The sequence below is a fragment of the Podarcis raffonei genome, chromosome 3 (assembly GCF_027172205.1).
Source record: "Podarcis raffonei isolate rPodRaf1 chromosome 3, rPodRaf1.pri, whole genome shotgun sequence".
Taxonomy (NCBI): domain Eukaryota; kingdom Metazoa; phylum Chordata; class Lepidosauria; order Squamata; family Lacertidae; genus Podarcis; species Podarcis raffonei.
Window position 1 is genome coordinate 80,771,903 of NC_070604.1, and position 20,555 is coordinate 80,792,457.

General features: G+C 40.2%; 1 protein-coding gene and 1 long non-coding RNA gene across 5 annotated transcripts in view; both read right to left on the bottom strand.

Annotated features, from left to right (window-relative positions):
- Positions 1 to 9,268: 9,268 nt before the first annotated feature.
- Positions 9,269 to 14,600, bottom strand: LOC128410868 (uncharacterized). The gene is made up of 2 exons (XR_008329625.1): positions 10,168 to 14,600; positions 9,269 to 9,990 (listed from the first exon to the last, which is right to left on the bottom strand). It is a non-coding gene; the product is annotated as an uncharacterized LOC128410868 (long non-coding RNA).
- Positions 14,601 to 18,537: 3,937 nt separating this feature from the next.
- The window catches only part of PLD5 (phospholipase D family member 5), an 83,426-nt gene continuing 81,408 nt past the window's right edge, over positions 18,538 to 20,555 (bottom strand). For all 4 annotated transcript variants that reach the window (XM_053382639.1, XM_053382643.1, XM_053382640.1 and 1 more), the window contains 2 exons: positions 19,712 to 19,826; positions 18,538 to 19,362 (listed from right to left, as the gene is read on the bottom strand). In XM_053382639.1, coding sequence (XP_053238614.1) covers positions 19,130 to 19,362; positions 19,712 to 19,826 — 348 coding nt within the window. In that variant the 3' untranslated portion in view covers positions 18,538 to 19,129. The remainder of the gene's footprint in view (positions 19,363 to 19,711; positions 19,827 to 20,555) is intronic.

Below are 20,555 nucleotides of genomic sequence, written 5' to 3' on the forward strand. Positions count from 1 at the left end.
CAGAGCGGTACCTATTTATCTACTTGCACTTTGACGTGCTTTTGAACTGCTAGGTTGGCAGGAGCAGGGACCGAGCAACTGGAGCTCACCCCGTTGCGGGGATTCAAACCGCCGACCTTCTAATCGGCAAGTCCTAGGCTCTGTGGTTTAACCCACAGCGCCACCCACGTCCCATCCTCCCTAGTATCTAGTTAATGCCCGGACTGCAAACCTTTCCCTGAGCTCTGCAGGCCAGTTTAATCAGATAAAAAACAAAATTCTGGGGAAGCAGATTCCTGACTCATTGCTCAATACAATTATTATTATCATAGAATTTTAACATGTACACTGTGAACAGTATCAGTCAGTATTCAGCAGCACTGACCTTTAATGACTATAATGGGTTTTTTGTCCTGCCGGGAAAACCCGCTGTTTCCCGCTGAATTGGAACAAATGTCCGTTGGGTTTTCTGCAGATTGTCATTTGTTCCAATTCAGTAGTAAAGAACGGATTTCTCCAGGGAAGTGTCGGAACAAAAGACCCAGCAAGAACCCTTTGGACCAATGCCTGGCAAGCATAGACCTGTGCCTACAAATCACAGCACGAATTGGAAGTCTGAATGAACCCATCCTAGTCACTGCTAGACATTTTCTCCATGATCCACCCCAGTAATTTAAAGCACCTTTATGCCATGGCTTCCCACAGAGAGCTACAATTCTCAGTACCTTTAACAAACTCCCAATGTTCTTTGGGGGGAGCCATGCAATTTAAATGTGCTTTAAAATGAAAATAAAATCTAAGCAAAAGGCACAGGTGGAGCAAAGGTGTTACAGGTCTCCTTCCCCTCTTCAGACGTTCCAGTTGTATAGAACATGTAGACGGTTGCATTCTTGTCAATTTAAGCCCCCCTGACTTAGTTTTTTCTGCCCATGATGTAAACAGATCGTTGAAACACCATGGAATACTTGACAGGAGTTGCTGTCTCCTGACTTATATGCAGCATTTCACATAAAGATGCTTGTGGTTCCTTAAATGGGAATGTTACCAAAAGACAAATGATCACAACTGGGAGCAAGTCTTCAGGCAGGGCTGAGTTCACTTCAGACCTGGGCTTATGATGTGTATAGTACTCTGGAAGAGATCCCAGGGGCAACAGATAGATGAGCAGCACTCGCTGTGAACATCCATCTCTGCCAGCTAAGGTTTCTCAACTAAGGCCTCCCAGACTGATCTGGGGAAAACAGAAATAGCAGCTAATGAGTTTTTGCACTTTTTAATTATTATTTTTTTTAAGCAAAAGCTAATTAAGATGCTGAAGGGTTGTTTTAACACATACCTTCTGCAAGTGAATGCCAGGAATTCTTTTATGGCAATTTGCAGGACTTGCCTACCATTCTTTTCTAATGAGGGGAAAAATGTTGCTTGTCATTTTGTGGACCTACAATCTAATTAGGGAGAGTAGCAGTTAGTTTCTGATCTTTGCAGTGCCTCTGAAAGTTGCAACAGTACCCTGAGAAAGCATAAGTTTTCATGGGGAATTTCTTTCAAAGGCAGCTAATGTCTTCTTCTTCTTCTTCTTCTTCTTCTTCTTCTTCTTCTTCTTCTTCTTTGATCACTCATAGCTGAGTAAGATTGTCTTCCATGAACACGGTTTTAATAGTGAGTCCGTAAGTGACTGTGTGAGGCCAGTTCTGGATCCACATGTCCTTCCACAGTGGGGACATAGGTTTCCGGGCGGGAGTTGATCACGGTGAGGGTTTGCCAACTGTGCCTTCCTCTTAGTACGTTTCTCCCTTTTGTCCTGAGTTCGAGCTAATGTATGGAATCCTTGTATGGAGAATCATGAGTGCACACCAATATTTCACGGCATGTACCCAATAATGGATGTGACTTCCCAGCATGTGTGCAAAACATGCAAATATATTTACAATTTCAACTAGCGCTGATGAGAACTTTAAAGTTATTCTGATGCTTACTGGAGGACTCACAGATGCACTAGCCAAGTTGCTACCAGCAAGGACACTTTTTGCTCTGGCGAGACCATGGAATCAGGAACCATTCCAGTGCTCCTTCCATGCCTAGACATGCACAAGGTCTTACCCTGATGCCATATGGACTCAAAACCAAAGTATCTTAAGTATATTTAGGATTAGTGTGTGCATACAAATCTGCTGCTTGTTCTAGACTTTGAAAGAGCATGGGTGAGGGGATGTGAAATAAATGGAATGGGGTCAGATCAGGCAGAGGGTTGACCTACTGAATCTTAAAGGGGCCCTGTGATGGGGATCTGTTGGCATGCAAAACACTGCTTCTTTGCTATTTGTGGCAAGCAGCCCACCCACCGCCAATGTTCATTAAGGGCCTAGAGTCAGCTGTGGCCACCTGCAACAAGACAGCTAGTTATTTTTGCTTGGGGCTATTTTGGTGTTTGTTTTGCTAGAGACTGAATATCACCAGCAAATAGGAAAAGCAAACCCATCGTACTGTGTTAGATGGACGGGGGCAGTATCTCTCCAACAGGTCTGCAGCTATGATCAAAACAGCAACCCTCTGCAGGGTCAGCCCAAGACTGAGGCATAAAATGCTATGAAACGAACTTTATGAAATAAATAAACAAAGCGGCCATTGCCCCAGTCCCCCAGTCATGGTACACAGCTCCCAAGGCTGGTCAAGTTATTTTGGCACCTGAGGCAAATAAATAATAATGATGATGATCATAATCTCCCAAGCCCCTCTTTCCCCACCTAATAATATTATTACCTAATAAAGTAATATTAGTTTGTTGCCCTTTCACAACACTCAGAATTAACTGCCTGAGGCAGCCACTGGTCTCAGTCTGCCTAATGGTGGGGCCGGCCCTCAATGCTTGTTTGTGTGTGTAATTGTTGAAAGAATTAAGCACATGTTTAGCAGTGGTTGCCTTTTTCTAAAGGCAGGCTTTAGGACTGAGTTCAGTGTCTTGGTGTTTGAATGTATTGTCTGCAGTGAGTGAGGGCAAAGGGAAATGGGGAGAGCAGTAAATATCTTTAACTCTTTCCCTCAACATTCTACATGTTTTCTTTGGGTACCAAGTACAAAACCCAACTTCCATCACAGATTCATTGAGTTGTAGAGTTAGAAGGGACCCCAAGGGCCATCTAGTCTGACCCCCTGCAATGCAGGAATCACAACTGAAAGATCCCTAGCAGGTGGCCATTGAACTGCTGTTTAAAAACCTTCAATGGAGAAGAGTCCACCGGGCACCAGATCCTTCTTGCCTGTCATCATTTACCTGTAGAGACTAATTTGGTGCTTCTGAGTGCAAGCAGTCACTTGTGAATTCTGTTGCAGCATTGAGTATTCAGTATGATCAGACGTAAGTCATTTCCCTCTAAGGTACATAGGAAACTATCTTATCAGGCTTCTCTTTATTATTTATTCTATGCATAAAAGTATTATTTATTTTTTAATGAATGCTTCTGTTCAGTTTTACAGAAGTATCAAAATGATGCTAAATACAACAGTAAAGATTTATAATAAAAAAATAGAGTTTTCCCCCACCCACTGTGGAAGAAACCATGTACAGTGGCACCTTGCAAGCCGAACAGAATCCATTCCAGAAGTCCGTTCGACTTCCAAAAAGTTTGGAAACTGAGGCATGGCTTCTGATTGGCTACAGGAAGCTCCTGCAGCCAATCGGAAGCTGCGGAAGCCATGCCAGACATTCAGCTTCCGAAAGAACGTGCGCAAACCGGAACACTTCCGGGTTTGCGGCGTTTGGGAGCCAAAACGTTTGACTCGCAAGTCGTTCATTAACCAAGTTACGGCTGTATTTCACAAAGTACATTGCACCACAGTTGTCTATGTGTAGATGGAGGGTGCCAATTTGAAGGACTGTTAGACAGGAAAAGTAATAAAAAGATACCCTATTTCCATAAAATTGTTGGAGTCTTAGGTTCCATTTAGAGCTTTCCCATATTTTGAAAGTTTCTCTGTTAACACTACTGTCCATACTCTTTGTCTCCACAAGGAAAGTTCATGAATTGTTTCCAGTTTTGCACCACCAGTTTTCGGGCTGTCACAAGTAGAAATATTACTGGCTCCTCAGAATGTACCTCCTTTTGCTCTCTGTGGAAAACAGTCAGTAAAGCTAAGTGTGGTGAACCATGGACTCTACAGTTTGTAATGAGACTTGGTTCATTGAATAAAGGTAAAGGTACCCCTGACCATTAGGTCCAGTCGTGACCGACTCTGGGGTTGCAGTGCTCATCTCGCTTTACAGGCCGAGGGAGCCGGTGTTTGTCCGCAGACAGCTTCCGGGTCATGTGGCCAGCATGACTAAGCCGCTTCTGGCAAACCAGAGCAGCGCACGGAAACGCCGTTTACCTTCCCGCCGGAGCGGTACCTATTTATCTACTTGCACTTTGACGTGCTTTTGAACTGCTAGGTTGGCAGGAGCAGGGACCGAGCAACGGGAGCTCATCCCGTCGCGGGGATTCGAACCGACGACCTTCTGATCAGCAAGTCCTAGGCTCTGTGGTTTAACCCACAGTGCCACCTGCGTCCCACATTGAATACTTCTATCCAAATCTCATAAAAAATATAATGGTGGTGTACAGCGGTGGTGTACTGTCCATCTAGGGCAATAGCTCTCCAGGGTCTGAAGCGAAGACCTTGATACAGTGGTAGCTTGGGTTACATACGCTTCAGGTTACATACGCTTCAGGTTACACACTCCACTAAGCCAGAAATAGTGCTTCAGGTTAAGAACTTTGCTTCAGGATAAGAACAGAAATTGGGCTCCGGCGGCGCGGCAGCAGCAGGAGGCCCCATTAGCTAAAGTGGTGCTTCAGGTTAAGAACAGTTTCAGGTTAAGTACAGACCTCCGGAATGAATTAAGTACTTACCCTGAGGTACCACTGTATTTGATCCTTAAACAAAAAACAAAAAACCACCCACAACTACTGGAGCCAAAAGGATCCAGGCATCTTAATGTGGATGGAACTGGGATTCTGAAAAATGGGGTGGAAGGAGGGCAGAAATTGCTTCTCAGGCTCCTGCTGGCTGGAGTTGTGGTCCAAATCTTTGGAAGGCACCATATTGACCATTGCTCCAGATACAATGCTGTTGTTCTTTGTGTAGTTGAACCTCTGCCTTATATACCCACCACTTATGATCACATGAAACTGCCCAATACTGAGGTGTTTCATTGGTCCAACTAGCCCAGCATTGTCTCCAAGCTCTCAGGAGAAGAAAAGGCCTTTCCCAGTCCTGGCACACGTGAGAGGTTTTAGCTGGATCTGAACTGATGAATGCAAATATAAACAAGCTCTCTCCTAGCTGTCTCGTATTTCTTTGCTGCTTCTCTGTCTGTTATCTTTGCATTGGGCAACTGAGGAAATGTGCTTCTTTCTACAAAGACATCCCCTTCAGCAGCCCAAGAGAGAACATACACTGGAGATTCCCACGCATAAACACACACTCACTCAGTTAGAAATAATGGAAGCCTTCAGGCTTAACATTGCAGTTTAGGCTTCTGCCCATTATTCGCACATGCCAGAAACGACTAATTTCATGCCCAAGTGAGCCTCTAATCATTAACAGCCGTTACTTGAGGGAGTTTTATCATCATGCAGTTTCTGGTGGACGATTCCCCTCCCCCTCCCCCAACTGCATTCACTGCCAGCAGACTTTTACTCAAGATTCAGGAGGTCTTGACATCCTCTGCTTACAAGCATGTCATAAAAACCAATTTAAGTAAAAAATATCGAATGCCACCTCTGAAACAGCTGGAACTTCTTGTATAATAAAATGCCCCAGGGAGTGGATTCCATCAGTTAACTAGCAACTGCACTACTGACTGCAGTATGGGGAATAAAGTATGCTTTTACGCAGCAAGAAAATAGTAATTAGGCTATAGGTATAGTATAGATTTGTTTTACACTTAATAAGCTGCCTTGGGTGCATATGTGGAAAGACAGGATGAAATGCTTAAAACAAATAACTATGCAGGAGTTTATTTCCTGTAGGTTCAGGGTAGGCGAAAGGAAGTACTGCTGGAGAAAGAGGAGAGATTGAGTGTGCGGCCTTAATCTGGCAACACTCAATACTGAGAGAATTAAGGCTGTTATCCTATGCATATTTTTCCTGGGAGTAAATCCCGCTGAACTCACTGGGAGTTGCTTCTGAGTAGACATGCACAGGATTGCCTTGTAAGAGTACAAATGCCCCCAACTGATTTCTCACCAGTGGGTTGTCTGGGATATTTGACTTGCTCTCATTTGCCAATGCGGCAGACAATTTGCACACAGTGTTTTTGCAGGTCAAGTGTATAACTTATGACTGGTGTTCATTATGTAATTTTTAATGAGCTGCCCTTTTAATGAACAGGCAAAAAAAAAAAAAAAAAAGCCAGTTGTATTGGATCCAGCTTTTTGTTGCCAAGAGCATTAACAGTAGTGTTGAGGAAGCCAAGAAACATAATTTGTATAAGCAAGTAGGTGGGGTTGATGAAAACTCAACTGCATGGAACCAAGTGGCTGAAATAAAATGATTCATTTCTATCCATTGTCTTGTCTGGAGAATTGATGGTAAAGGGAGAAAATGTCGAAGGGATACTTTTGCAGGACATCAACAAGCAAGTGTAAGGAAGAGCCCTTTTCTGTGTTTTGCAGTAAATATACCACAAAGTATAAATTTCAAGGGGTCTGCATGGTCCCACAGGTCCGTATGGAAACAGCCTCCTGAATCATCTGTCAGTCATCTGATCTATCAAGCGCCTTTTCTTGTCTCCTTTACGTGTTACTAGTGAGACTTGCTGCAAAATGTCATAGTGTGAAAGACTCATGTGAAGATTCTGGCAAGCCAGCCACAATCTCTGTTATCTTCCTTAATTTCATCCCCACCTCCCTCCTTTCCGTCTCTCCCTACTAACAGATACTCAGTATTCTGTGGCAACTAAATCTGTATGTGAAAACATATCCTTTACCACTATCTAAAAATCTGAGATTCAGTGGAAGAGAAGATCGGCAGAAAGATCCAGGGGGAAGGTTGTGCAGAGCCTGCTTATGCTACATAGAAAAAATCCAGAATCTGCAATGCACCGCATAGTACAGGGACCTGCAGTCGATCTTAGCTCCATTTAAAATAATTAAAAAATGAACAAATAAGTCTGCAAATAACATTTTGCCATCACTACAGGGAACAGTCTCCCTCCCTCTCTCATTTCTATTTCAGTCTGGGACAAGAACAGCTATTCTTGGTGGGATTTCCCACCAGATCAAATGCATTTGTTCACCACTGAACAGTCCCTTTGGACCAGAACAAAGACCAGGGGAGTTCACGCCATTGGCAGGCAGGCTGCCCTAATTTTGCACCAAAATAAGAGGCACCGCAATGTACTGAAACACGTTTATTTTATTTCTGTGAAGTAAAGAGAAAGTTATTCTGCTCGGCATGAAAACTTGCTTTTTTGAAAATAAAACAGAGGCCTGAACAAAATGCTGGGTGGAATACATTCTATGGAATATCAGGTATTCTTGGATATCAAAGCGATGGAAAAAGAAGTCAATAGTACCGGCATGAAAATCAACTCTTACACAGCTTGAAATCAATTCATTACACAATACTTTCAGTGTTATTTCATTGGTAACTTAGTTTGCAGCAGTATAAATATATTACCAGCCCTCTTTCAAAAATTTTAACACCAATTTTCTGGCCACCTCACTCAGTGATTTTTCAGATATGAAAGCTATCAATACAATAAAAAGCTATTTCTGGATCAATCCAACCCTTTGGTATTCCAATTTTTGTTCAAATGATCTTTGGTTACGTTTAGTAACACCGTAAACAATGGGCCCAGTTCACAACCAGTTTTCACCACTGTAACTTCAGTGGAGTGATGATTGCACCCCCTGGCCCTGATCCAAGGCACCTGGAGTGAAGAAGGACACTCCATGCCCTTTGCTTGGATTATCCTTTAGACCCAAAATAGATGGATAGTCCATTCCCTCCTTCTGCCTCCCCATTCTGTGATGGGCGCCATGCAGTGGAACAACACTCAACATATATCTTATCATTAGGTACAGAGTCTTTGCCCCTCCCCTCAAATTGCACTTTTCACTCTGGTGGTAAGGAAGTTCATTTTAGAGAAACCTGTTTGTGTTTACACGTTTTTCAAACTTGATCAGGATAAATGTGTTATAAAGGTAAGAAATACAGTAGGATCCAAAGATGCATGAAAACCCGTTCTGAGATTCCAAAGGGACAATCAAGCATATTTATTCTCCAAGAGCTGCTTTGCTGAGTGTTACATTGCTTTAGAAGCATCCCTAAGCTCTTAATAGTACAGTGGTGCCTCGGGTTACAGACACTTCAGGTTATGTGTTTTCGGGTTGCGCACTGCGCCAAACCCAGAAGTACCGGAACAGGTTACTTCCGGGTTTTGGCACTCGCACATGCACAGAAGCGCTAAATCATGCTTTGCGCAGGCACAAAAGCGCCGACTCATGAGCCGCGTGTGTGCAGACACAGCGCTGCAGGTTGCGAACGTGCCTCCCGCACGAGTCACGTTCGCAACCCGAGGTTCCACTGTACTCTGCTCTTCAAGGAAAAAGTTGCCAAAATTTTCACTGAACATGAACCGAAGCAGCTGTTCAGATCCCCGAGAATTATTATTATTATTTTATTTTTCTTTATGAATTATTTTTCTTTATGAATAAGAAAAATGCTTCACATATTCAAGAGTACCTTACCAAATGAAATATTTCTGTTTGGAATTATCTATTTTGCAATATAAATGGAATAATTTTTGCAGATCTATAGTAGACCTATTTCTACTACATTTATTCCTGATAATATTATGCACAGTTGCATATGTCAGGCAAAATAGTTACCACTTGCTGTGTGGCAATGTCTATGACAACAACTAAGGATATTGCTTATTCTCCTTATCTCTTATATCAGACAAAGTGGCCTTGCACCAATGTATCTGATATACAGGTTTTATCCAAACAGATCACACCTTCTTGCAGATTACCCTTTTGATTTTGCAAACACTAATTCCTGTACAGCCCTACTGGATTATGCAAGTGTCTCCAGGATCCGATAAGGCCTCTAGTCCCATTTATACAAAATCAACAATGTTACAGACACATAGATCACGGACTCATGTATTGCTGTGAACCAAGCCCATTGTTGGTAGGAAGCCCATTTCCTACCATGTTTTGTTTCTTTAAAATGTCTTGGTGCAACCATGTCTTGCAATGGATTAAGTTGACATTGAACTTTGTATGTTATAAAATACCACATGTTCCTTGATTGTACTTTATGGGGACAACAGAACCATGAAAAGAACCATGCAATAAATAGAGCATAATTACAAAAAAAGGGTACAAAACATTCAGTATTCTAGTATTAAAGCATTTACAGTGCATAGGCATTCATAAAAGTTATATCATAACAAAACTAATGTTATATAAGCATGCAGCAAGTGCCTTGTGTTTCGATTTCCCCCCCAATCACAGCACATTGATTGCTCAAATAAAAAAGAGGTAATTAAAAATATTTTACAGTGGCAAATTTCATTTATCGTGTGCACTAGAAAACAGATCTATGCAACAGGTCTAAGCAATGCAAATGACTCCTGCTTGGAGACTCTGTAAGGCTTGTCTCAAGTAAATAAAATATTCACTGTGTTTTTCTTAGGCTTATAGTTCAGACATAAAAAGAACTAGAATTTAGGGACTAAAAGCAAATTGCAAAATAATGCATGCTTTTTCATAACTCCCTCTTGTGAATTTCCATCAGCCTCTCTAGGTGTTCTCGGTGATGTGGTTGTTGCAAATCCAGGTTAAAAGGAACCTGGGAATGCTTGATACTTCAGGTAGCCAGCAGCATGCCCACAACTCTTAAACCCTCATTCTAGCTACATGTCCAAACTACACATTATAGTCTTAGAAAACAACACAGTATCTTATCACATCAAGTTACTGCATAAGCTAGCCATGCAGTTTTCAAAGAGAGCTTAAGCATCTCTGCTCTTCAGTGGCGTAGCGTGGGGGGTGCAGGGGGGGGCGGCCACACCGGGTGCAACATCTGGGGGTTAGGGTTAGGGGGCGCAAATCCACGGGTTAGGGGGCGCAAATCCACGGGTTAGGGGGCACAAATTACTTGCCTTGCCCCGGGTGCTGACAACCCACGCTACGCCACCGCTGCTCTTTGATGTCAGAAGAATGCATAAAGTAACAGACATACATTTTATGGTGCTATACAAAACACTACTTCCCCCTGTAAATTCTATGCATGATTTTCAAATAGTAATTTAGGGGTGGGGGGAACAGCACCCCCCAACCTCCTTGTCTTATTTGTTTGTATTGGAGTTGTTGTGGCAAATCACAAGTTTCCTGGGTTATTAAAAAAAAACCACCCACCCACACCATACTTTCCTAGTTTAGCAAAGAAGATTTTCCAATCCATCAAAAGGATGATGGTGTCAGAATCCATCACTCATTGGATGTCTTTATAGACAGTCTAACTTCACATGAATCTCACTGTAATTTGATGGGGAAAATTGAATAGCCAGGTAAACCTGTTTTTTGATTCCTATGATATTTGTTGTGTCTTAATGATGAAGTAAGAAAATGGGTAACAGAGCTATTCTAAGTGGGGTTATAGTGAGGAGGGGAACAGCAGGTTCGTTGCCACATCTCAAACCTTGCCAGCTGTTCTGTTTCAGATTTGTTTGTTACTGTCAGTGAGGAATTTCAATCTTCCTGGGCACAGGCAGCAGTCCTGTGCAATATTGTACCCTATCCCCAAACCATCAACATTAGGAGATAGGATTGCCTTCTCTGCTTGCCAAGATAACACATATATTAAGCTTCTAAATTGTGGGAGCTGTGACAGCACTTAAACAAGCAAAAACAATTCCAGATATATCTGAAACCTCACAGACAGACATTGCCTTTTTTTCCAATCAGTGCATGAGTTTGCATGTGTTTTTTCCTGAAGGAGCACAAGTATTAAGGTTGGTCAATGTCACAGAAGAGAAAATAAGCAGGAGGGGAAACACTCTTTTTTCTTCTTTTTAAAGCTCCCAGGTGTTGAAAAATTGTGATTTAGGTTTTAGAGGGAATGGTTGGTCTTGCTTCTATGAAATAGCAAGAATTAGAAATTGCTTATTAAAGATTGTGAGAAAATTCAGAAAAGTGGCAATTATAAAATATGACATGTACATTAAAGTTTGTTGAATGGAACAGATGAAAAAAATCATCCTTCTATGAAGTTGTTTAGATTAAAATTCCATTAAATGCCTGCCCTTTAAGAAATTGTTCTCCCATATATTTGCAATGAAGAAATTAATCTCAAATGCCTGGTTTCATGCAGTCAGCCTTATATTAATTCAAGGAGGTACCAAAATGAGTTCCAGTCCACTTAAAATAAGGCATTGACAGGAAAGTATTTGGGCTCTAATTTACTTGACTGGTCCCAAAAATTCCTGTAGAATAAATATAATAAAGAAAGCAATTCTGACTGGAGGTTCCTCATAATGCACTTGGATGTTCCTGTATATGCTTACAGTAGTCACTGAACTTTGAAATTTGAGATGTTTCCAATGGAATCTCTTACTGAAATTTATTTTTAATTTCATTTCAGATATTTTTATACTGCTTAATACTTAACACAGTCTTTAAGTGACTTTTTTTGCAGATTTATAGACTGCTTTGCAGTGAAAGTACAGAAGCAGTGTATGTACAGTAAGACATGTTAATTCCCTTAATACATCCTTACTTCAAAAGTCAATGGGAAGCTTTATTCTAAATTCCAATTGTATCTATGGAGTAGCAAATATGGATGTTCGCTATATATTGGCCAGGAAGTTCTTAGTTACTTCCAAGGAGTAACAGAATATGAAGTTGCCAAGTTAACTCACAAGACGGGGTTCCGCGAGACTCCATTGTTTTACAGCAAATTCTGCAATAGTACCCCAGAAAGCAAACTCTACCTAAAACCCATTAGCTGTAATAGAAAGAATTGCTCTATCATTCTACCTAAAACAGATTCTTAAAAACAAACAATCTGCAATGTCTGTGTTATACTTGATATAGACTACCTGTTAATTGAGCTTGCATCCTGATTTGATTTTTACAGTTTGTGTGGCTCTTAAACAATGTCTGTTGTTTATTGACCAACCTAAATTTGCCAGTATATGGATGAATTCATTCTACAAAATAGTGACAATCTAGAAGTAGTTCTAGCCCAAAGGTCGGAGACAGGAGAAGGAGAAATTGAATTTCACATGGAACAGAAGAAAATATGTTTCTAACAATGCACAACTATATTGACAAGGCACCTGTTTCTGAGCAACCAGAAGATCCCCTATCTAAATCAGCTGGGTGTGGGAGCTCAAGTGTCTAGCTTGCTTACACTTCATAAGGCTCAAATCTGTCAGATTCCTATGTTAATGCATAGGCTAGATCCTTCTCCATCCACAGAGGTATATTATAAGATAAAGGCGCATAAATATGGAAGCCAAAAAGAATCAACTGCTGAACTCAGCAATAGGCACGTATTTGTAATCCATACTAAAGAAGCAGGCATGCAAGGCTCCAGCAAGGGAAAGAGAAATTTGAGAGGCAGGCTAAGCGACACCACAGAATGCGTGCTAACTCTTCGAAAAGAAGATGCTGTTCATGCCATGCAAAAACCCTGTGAAATTATTCCTGGACCTAGCCTTAAGACTTCCTCCACTAACAAAGATGTAAAAATTGGACAGACAGGCTAACTGTCTGTCTGGTCTTGTGTCACTGTAGACATGACCAATGTCTACAGTCAGGATGGTCTGGTCTCATGTTTTCATTGGCAATAAAGGACAAGATGGAATCACCAGGATCTGTGGTTTTGCTTGCAGCAGCACTGTCAATATTTTGGTGCGTAGTGGCATCATACAAAGCTGCCACGTTGCATATGTTTGGGTGACAGCACAGTAGGATGGTTTGGGGAATTCAGATGACATCTTAGTACCAAGTTCATTTCCAGGACAATCCAAAGTATTGGTTTTGAACTTTATAGCCCTTTGCAGTTTAGGACTACAATATTTGATGCAGCATTTGTTTCCATATGTATCTTCCTGAAGCTTAAGACCTTCTACAGCTGGCCCTGCCATCTGAGATAAGGCAGGGGGCTACCACTGAGAGTGAATCTCAGGGGTAGTGCCTCAGTTATGAAATGCTCTCCCAAGAGAAACTCACCAACGTCATTGTTATGGGACCAAGCAACCCCCCCCCATTTTTAATCCTTTATGAGCTTTGCTATTGTTTATGCTGCTTCAGCTTTAAAGAGCCATATTAGTTATTGCATTACACATATTTATAAATATTTTGCTTAAAGTGCATTTTCTACAGAATTTTATTGTAAACCACCCTGAGAATTTTATTAGATGCTTATAATAAATAAATAACACTGTCAGCAGAAAACCACGAATGATTGAATAATTGGTGATTCAGTGAGATTCTGCCTTCACAGCCATGTATTTATCAGTTTGACTAAGGTGGCTGCCTTGTAATAGAAGAAGCTGCACCCAGAATTCTTGGTCTTATTTATTACCTTATTAATATTTATAAATGACATTTTCTGCCCAAAGGCAGCCAAAGCAATATCCCCAGAAAGCGTCAAGACATGTGATCAGATCACTTAATCAAGGGAAGCATTTTGGTGCAGTTTGAAGATCTGGTACATTATCTAATGGCAGCACCAAAAACTATGATAAGGAAGAAAGAAGCGGTGGGAATGGGCTTTTCTCTCATTTTCCAAAGAGATTTAACATCATCCTCTGAAGTATCATGAAATTTCTTTACTTCTCCTATAAATCATTCTCAATAATATATTTTGGACAATATGCTAAAATCAAATTTTGGAGTAACTGGAACTGAGGACCAATCTGATATCTGCAGAACTCTAAAGACTATTGTGAGCTAGATCTTGGAAAGGAAAGAGTTATCAAAGTTCTACTGAAACAGATAAAGAAGAGTGGCAAAATGAATTTGCAGACTCAACACATCCACAAATTTAGAAAGGAATTACTGTGCTCTGTTTGGTTGAAGACAGAAGTAGTGAGAACAGCAGTCCTTGTGCAACCTGAAATCTACTAGGTTTTGTACCTAATTGAGACTAACCTAATTCAGTGTAAGTAACACCTCCCATGTTATCTTACAAACTTGCAAAGTCTGTAAAGAACGACAGACTTTTGCATTCCAACATCATGCCCATCTTTTCCTCTACTTATTTAACATACAGCCCAAATGAGCGTTCTGGAGCACTAAAAGACTTGCACAGTATTTTGTGAAATTTAGTTGGTCCAGATAAAGGTATTGTCCAACTGTGGCATTTGGATTTTTCTAATGGATGAACATGGCCACTTAATGATTTTTGTAATTATATCTAGCTGCATATTAGCTCTGCTGAGGATTTAAGGCATCACAGCTGATGAACTAAACATTAATCAGCATGATGCTGTGGAACAAAATATTAGCACAGTTTAGGGTTGCAATGCCAAAAGAATCGGATTCAAGACAAAGGAATTAATAGTCTCCTTCTACTTGTTTGGCACATGTAAGATATTGCTTGGAGAAACACCTTCTCCATATTAGAAGACAGATGCTTAAAAAAGTGGAAATAATCCAAAGGAAAGTAGTGGGAATGATTAAAGTTTTAGGAAAGAAGAGAAGCCAACAAAATTATTGATCTGTTCAGTGCTTCAGAACTGTCAGATCGAGTTGTAAAAGTACAATAATCTTTGAAGATAAATGCAGTCGTACATCAATACTATTGCCTGCTTAGAAACCATAATTATAAGCTTTGCAGTGCAATCCTGTACATTTCTACTCAATAGAAAGTACCACTCAATTAAATGGTGCTTACTTGCAGGTAAGTTTGCATAAGGTCGCAGTCTTAATGCAAAATTATGTGTTATCTATTCCCATTTTTTTATTCATTCTCAATACAACCCAAAATAGTTGTATTATAAATACACCAATCATGGCAGGAAGCAGCTGTTCCCAAGAGTGGACAAGTGTTTTGATTGATGATAGCAGGAAACAAGAAATTGTTAGATCTATATCAAAATACAGCTGCCTACCAAAACAAATGCCTGCTGTTTTAGCCAGTCAGTGGAAGGGAGGTCTCATTGGGTAAGTTATTTCTCATCTGGGCACGCTCACCAATAAGGCCTTACCAATTATGTCTCAGCAACAGATGGGAATGGAAAATACCTCTCCAGTCAAGGAGCAGGCATGCTTAAATGCAAGGAAACAGTCCCTCGGGAACCCTGTATCCAAGCCATTTAGAGCTTTAAAGGTCATCACCAACACTTTGAATTGTGCCTGGAAATGAATCAGCAGTTAGGGTGGCTGCATCGGTACAGGTGTTACCATCATCCCATGGCAAGCATCCACTAACATCCTTGATGCAGTGTTCTGGGCCCCAAGTGATATTTCTGATGACTCTCTAAAGGTAGTCCCCACGCACAGCACATTGCAGCTATTCAGCTTGCATTACTGCAGATTATATGGGGAAGACATTGGAGCTAGAGGCACACAAACCCTGACATAAAGCTATTTATATTGGCACCATACATTGATCTCCAAGCATGTTAAAAATGGAGTCACATTTTGGCTGCTGCAATCCCCCCCCCCAGCTCTTTTTTCAGGGCTGTGGTCTCATGCGAGTCACAAGACTCATGTTACAACTGCAGCCCCGGAAGTTGGCGTTCTGGTTTTCCATTGTGACATGTTGGAAGGCATGCATTTCTAGCAAGCAACAGTTATAGCTTATATTAATTTAAGAATAAAGCAGATTTCTTTTGGAAATCAATATTGCAATATGACAGAACACACCAGAATTCCCAGCAGCAATTCGAAGGCTTTTGTGGGAGTGCATTGATGGGATTCTGCTTGCAAGATCATTAATGCAAAACCCCACCAGTCGTCTCAAGTCATATCATGCAGCCTTTTATATACTAGAAAACGGTGAGCAGGATTGTGATCGTGACTTTTCATCTAAGGTCATCTGAAATAAATGATGGTTTGTTGACTGTCTTTGAAATCAAATATATTTTCATTTCCCTATTCTTTTTTTACTGCCAAGGATGCTCTGTGGTTTGGACAACATGCTGTATCAACAAAACCTTTATTACACTGGAGTTGCTACAATTCTAACACTGTTCCTCACATCCAGCATTCTGCTCAGCACTTGAGAGCTCTGCCTGGTTTCTGTGTTCATTGAAAATGAATGTGTACACAATGCAGTTGGTCCTGCTGATATGAATGTGGATAGCTGAATGCATCAGAGGTTCATTGTGCATCTAAGTTCCCAGAGATTTGTATGTGGCTGCAGTCCTACACACATACAGATTCCTTAAAAATTGATGGAGCACAGACATGTATAATTGCTTTTAGGATTGTAGCTTACAATTATTACACTTGGGTGTGTTTATGCCCGTTAGTCTCACGGCAGCATTACTATTGATAAAGCCATTTAGCAAACACCATTCAAGTAGATAAACTATGAAAAACACTAAACAAACCACCCAAATGCACAGCTGAAACACTGGCAACCTTGGCCTGGAACCATTGGCATAAGTGTGGGAAATTGCAGTCAAATGTAACTATGCGTGAGTGGGTTAAGACATAGAGCTGGTTTATTAGACTCAGCTAGGTCACACACCTTCTTCTTTGATTAGGAAGAAAGTGAAGCCATCTCTATTCCCTCTCCCTTATGCCATGTAACTGACCAAGGAAGACATGCATGAGCAAGCTCCAAGCTTAGAACACATGTTTGAAGCTATCTTTCTGTATTTTGTACCAAAGAGTATTCTGCCTATGTTGCACTTGCTGCTGCTTGGATAAATACATAAATCTGACCCTTGGAACTTTTGTAAGTAAAGAATTTTTAAATTACTTAACAGTGTGTGGTCATTGCAAAGGGAGTAAAAAGAGTGGAGTGCTGTTTGCAAGTGGACTAAATGTGATTAAAGGGTCCAACAACCTATATTACTAATGATATACCGTTGCTTGACTTTTGTGAATTCAAACTCTGCTGCTGGGGGCTCTCTTCTGCTGGAAAGTGAGATTAGCCCTGCATTTTGAATCGAGGCGTGTGGCTTGTTTTTTGTTTTTTGTTGTTATTTACCCCACACGTGGGTCATAATGATTCATATTCCCCCCCCCCCCCACAATAATAACATTGCATGTTTGGACTTGCTGGCACTAGCTGATACTTGATGAGAGAGTCACACAGATTAATTTTGGTCCAACTTTTGTAGTGGGAATCTGCTCTGATAAATTGTGCTAAAATTATTACCATGGGCTAGCATCTACATTGTAAGCTATGCATTTCAGTGCTAGAAGTGAACGGATGTATGTATAGATAGACAGAGATTTTAATATCTTGTCAGGATTGACACAATCTATGATTTCAAAATTAAACTGGAATCAGAAATTCTATAGGTCAAATTGTGATATATTACAAACTGCTACTTATTAAAGGCATAATTGATGGCATTGGATATTAGGAAGTAAATCTGTTGTTTAAAGGGAAAAATAGAATTCATTTTATTGTTGTAGTAGAAATTGTGAAAAAAGTAAAGAAAGAAAAGTTGGTAAATTAAACCAAAATGATGCCTAGAACTCGAGCCTAAGAACATTTAGCTGGGAGAAAATAAAACTGTAATCATTTGACCCCCTCCCCCAGGTAACCTAAATGGTAAAAAGAGGACATTTTAAATAGTGAAACATCTCACACTGGGGTCACCATTTTATGGGTGAATCCACAACGCTTCTTTGCTAACAGAATCTCCAGTAGCTGTAGGCAAAATCTGTTTAATGAAATTGATTTCAATCAGTATCCCATTAAAAGCTTTTTCCAAAAGCTGCCATTTCAGATGTGTGTCAAAACATCATGAGCACAGTCCATTTGCACTACGATTGCAACACCTTCTACCAGCTACCTATGTATGCAGATGAGTATGTACAAAGATAGCTTGACACGAGGAGAAATGGAGGTCTGTGCATGTTTCTCATATCTCTGTCCAGCAATCCATCATCTGCACCATGCAAATTACTCATGCTCCAAACACAAGTAATTTGCAATAGGCAGAGAGAGCAGAAGTGACAGGGAGAATGGAGACATGCTCAAATGTCTCATTTTCTCTGTTATGATCTGTTGCACTGCCAGGGTAGGCAGAGAGGGCAGGAAACAGGACTATCAAGACCTTTGGGAAGCCTCCATGCATGGGCTCTGTGCTTATGCTGGGTAATGCCCTATTTCATGAAAAACAAAGCAGGTGAACCAAAGGAATGCTGGTACATATTAGTTCTACAGAAACAAAGTTACATGTTTAGTCGAATGGTAATCATTACCCCCAAACTGACAGATATGCTACTTTGAAGAAGAAAATTACATACACACTATTGCTGCCCAATGTAAAAAATAAAACAAAACAAAAATATTTTTAACATACCTACTTACAGTGATGAAGCAAGAGAAACATAATTAAATATTTGTCAGAAATCAGAGTTAGTATCCCATTGACTGAACATTTAAAGTTAATTCAGTTGTGCCCTTTGCATCATGATTGGAGCAAAGCAAGAAAATAGATAAATTTTAATACATTTGGACTGGGCATAATGGGATAAATCAGGTCAATAATGCTGAAACAAAAAATGCTCCAGGATGGTCACATACTGTAGATACATCATAAAAAGCTTGCTTATACCTGTATCTTTTCCTTCGGGTAAAATCTGTACTTTAATATCAACCAATCTAAGAATTTTGTTTAGTAATCAAACTTGCCTTGTTTATGCTAATCAGAAAAGAGAGGTAGGAATAATTCTAAAACCAAAGTATCAAAGCATGCTTTTAAATTTAAATGTGATACCTCCAAACCAACAATAAAGCAGAAATGACATTCAGTTTCAGCAGTAACAAATCTAATATTTGTAAATAATTCAGTATAGAGAATATAGTTTAAAGAACATTTTATATAAGTGTGCTTTTTCCTATAAATTTTCTTTTGCTTTGTTTAAAAAGTCTATTGTCTGTAAATATGAAAGGGGAGATCAATATCAGTCCCATTCTATTTCTCCATTAGTTGCAGTGAACAGCGAAACAGGCTTCAATTCACATTGCTTTGGGCAGTCTTATTTGCTGCTGCTTTGTTATGTTTGAAGCTTAAACAGTTTGGAATTTTTGTGGTTGAACTTTTAGCATAATTTGAATACCAATCCCTTTCAAACACAGCTTTCAGTTGCTTGATGATGCTGGTCTTGTTTCCTGTGTCTGTTTGGTTGATGACAAGGCCAGCTCCAGCATTACGATTAAAATAGGTCCCAACCCAGTCAAAATTACCTGCAAATAAATGAAAGCACATACAAGGATATGGTAACTTTGGGTGTAAGCTTTCTCTAGAACAGCCATTGCTCTTAATCTCACCTTTCTCCTTTGAAATGCTTTCCTTTATGCATGTCACTATGCTAAGAGTAGCTGGACCTTACTTTCCTACATGAAGTTTTCAATGACTCACAAGTAGGGTGAGAGGGTGATGGATACTGTTATAGATTTCTGATTTTTTGCATTTAACATTTACCAACAAGCCGAAGTTTATCTAATTCTTAATTGTGCAATCAGTTGTTATTTTAGATTTGTACCGTATGTACAAACAACAGACTGGAATCAGATTATTCAATGCTTTACTTACCAATATAAGCTGCTGTGTCAGTCACCACATATTTGTTGCGATTTAGTTTAGGAAGGGAAGAGTTCTTCTGTTCCTTAAAATAACAAGCACTTTCTTCTTCGAGGTCAAAGAATTTCTGCATTAAAGAATATCAAGATAGTGAAAGAGAATGTGTTGATTGCACTGCAGAAGGAAAACTTAAAGATGATAACGTACCGGTTTTGAAAAAGTGAAATTATAGAATAAAAAAAGATCATGAACTAATCTCAGTTTAAAAGGATTTTATGGGAAATGACACGTTTCCTATACCTTTGCTGATTGCTTTCTGGAAGATTTCCAAAGAAACTAACAGGTTGCTTTCAAAAGCCTGGTGTCTAATTGCCTACAAGGAATTAAGTAAGTAATGATCTATAGGGAAGGGGGAATGCCTGGGAAACACCTGAAGTCAGTGACAAAGGCAGAAAACTATCAGCATCAGCATTCTGCAGGTGTACAGCTGCAGGTAAACCCAGAATGTGTGCTGACTACTGACAAACTGAATACCCATATACCCTTCTGGTTTGCGATATCCCACTCCTAGCTCACTGCTCTTCTGGGTTGTACCAGGCATTCTGAATACAGATGTGAAAGAAGAAAAAATATAAATGGATAAATGGTTTAAAGACATTGGTAGGCTCCCACTTGCAAGATTTTTGTTCAGTCAATGTTCTTTATTCTCGGCACCCCTAAGCTATAGAGAAAATTGTTTTATGATGGCCACACACTGGCATTTAATATGCTGGAAAATGTACAACACTTGTCTCATTCTGCACCCAAAACTGTGGCTAGACTTAACTATCTGAGAGGAAAGTATCTTCATAAACTG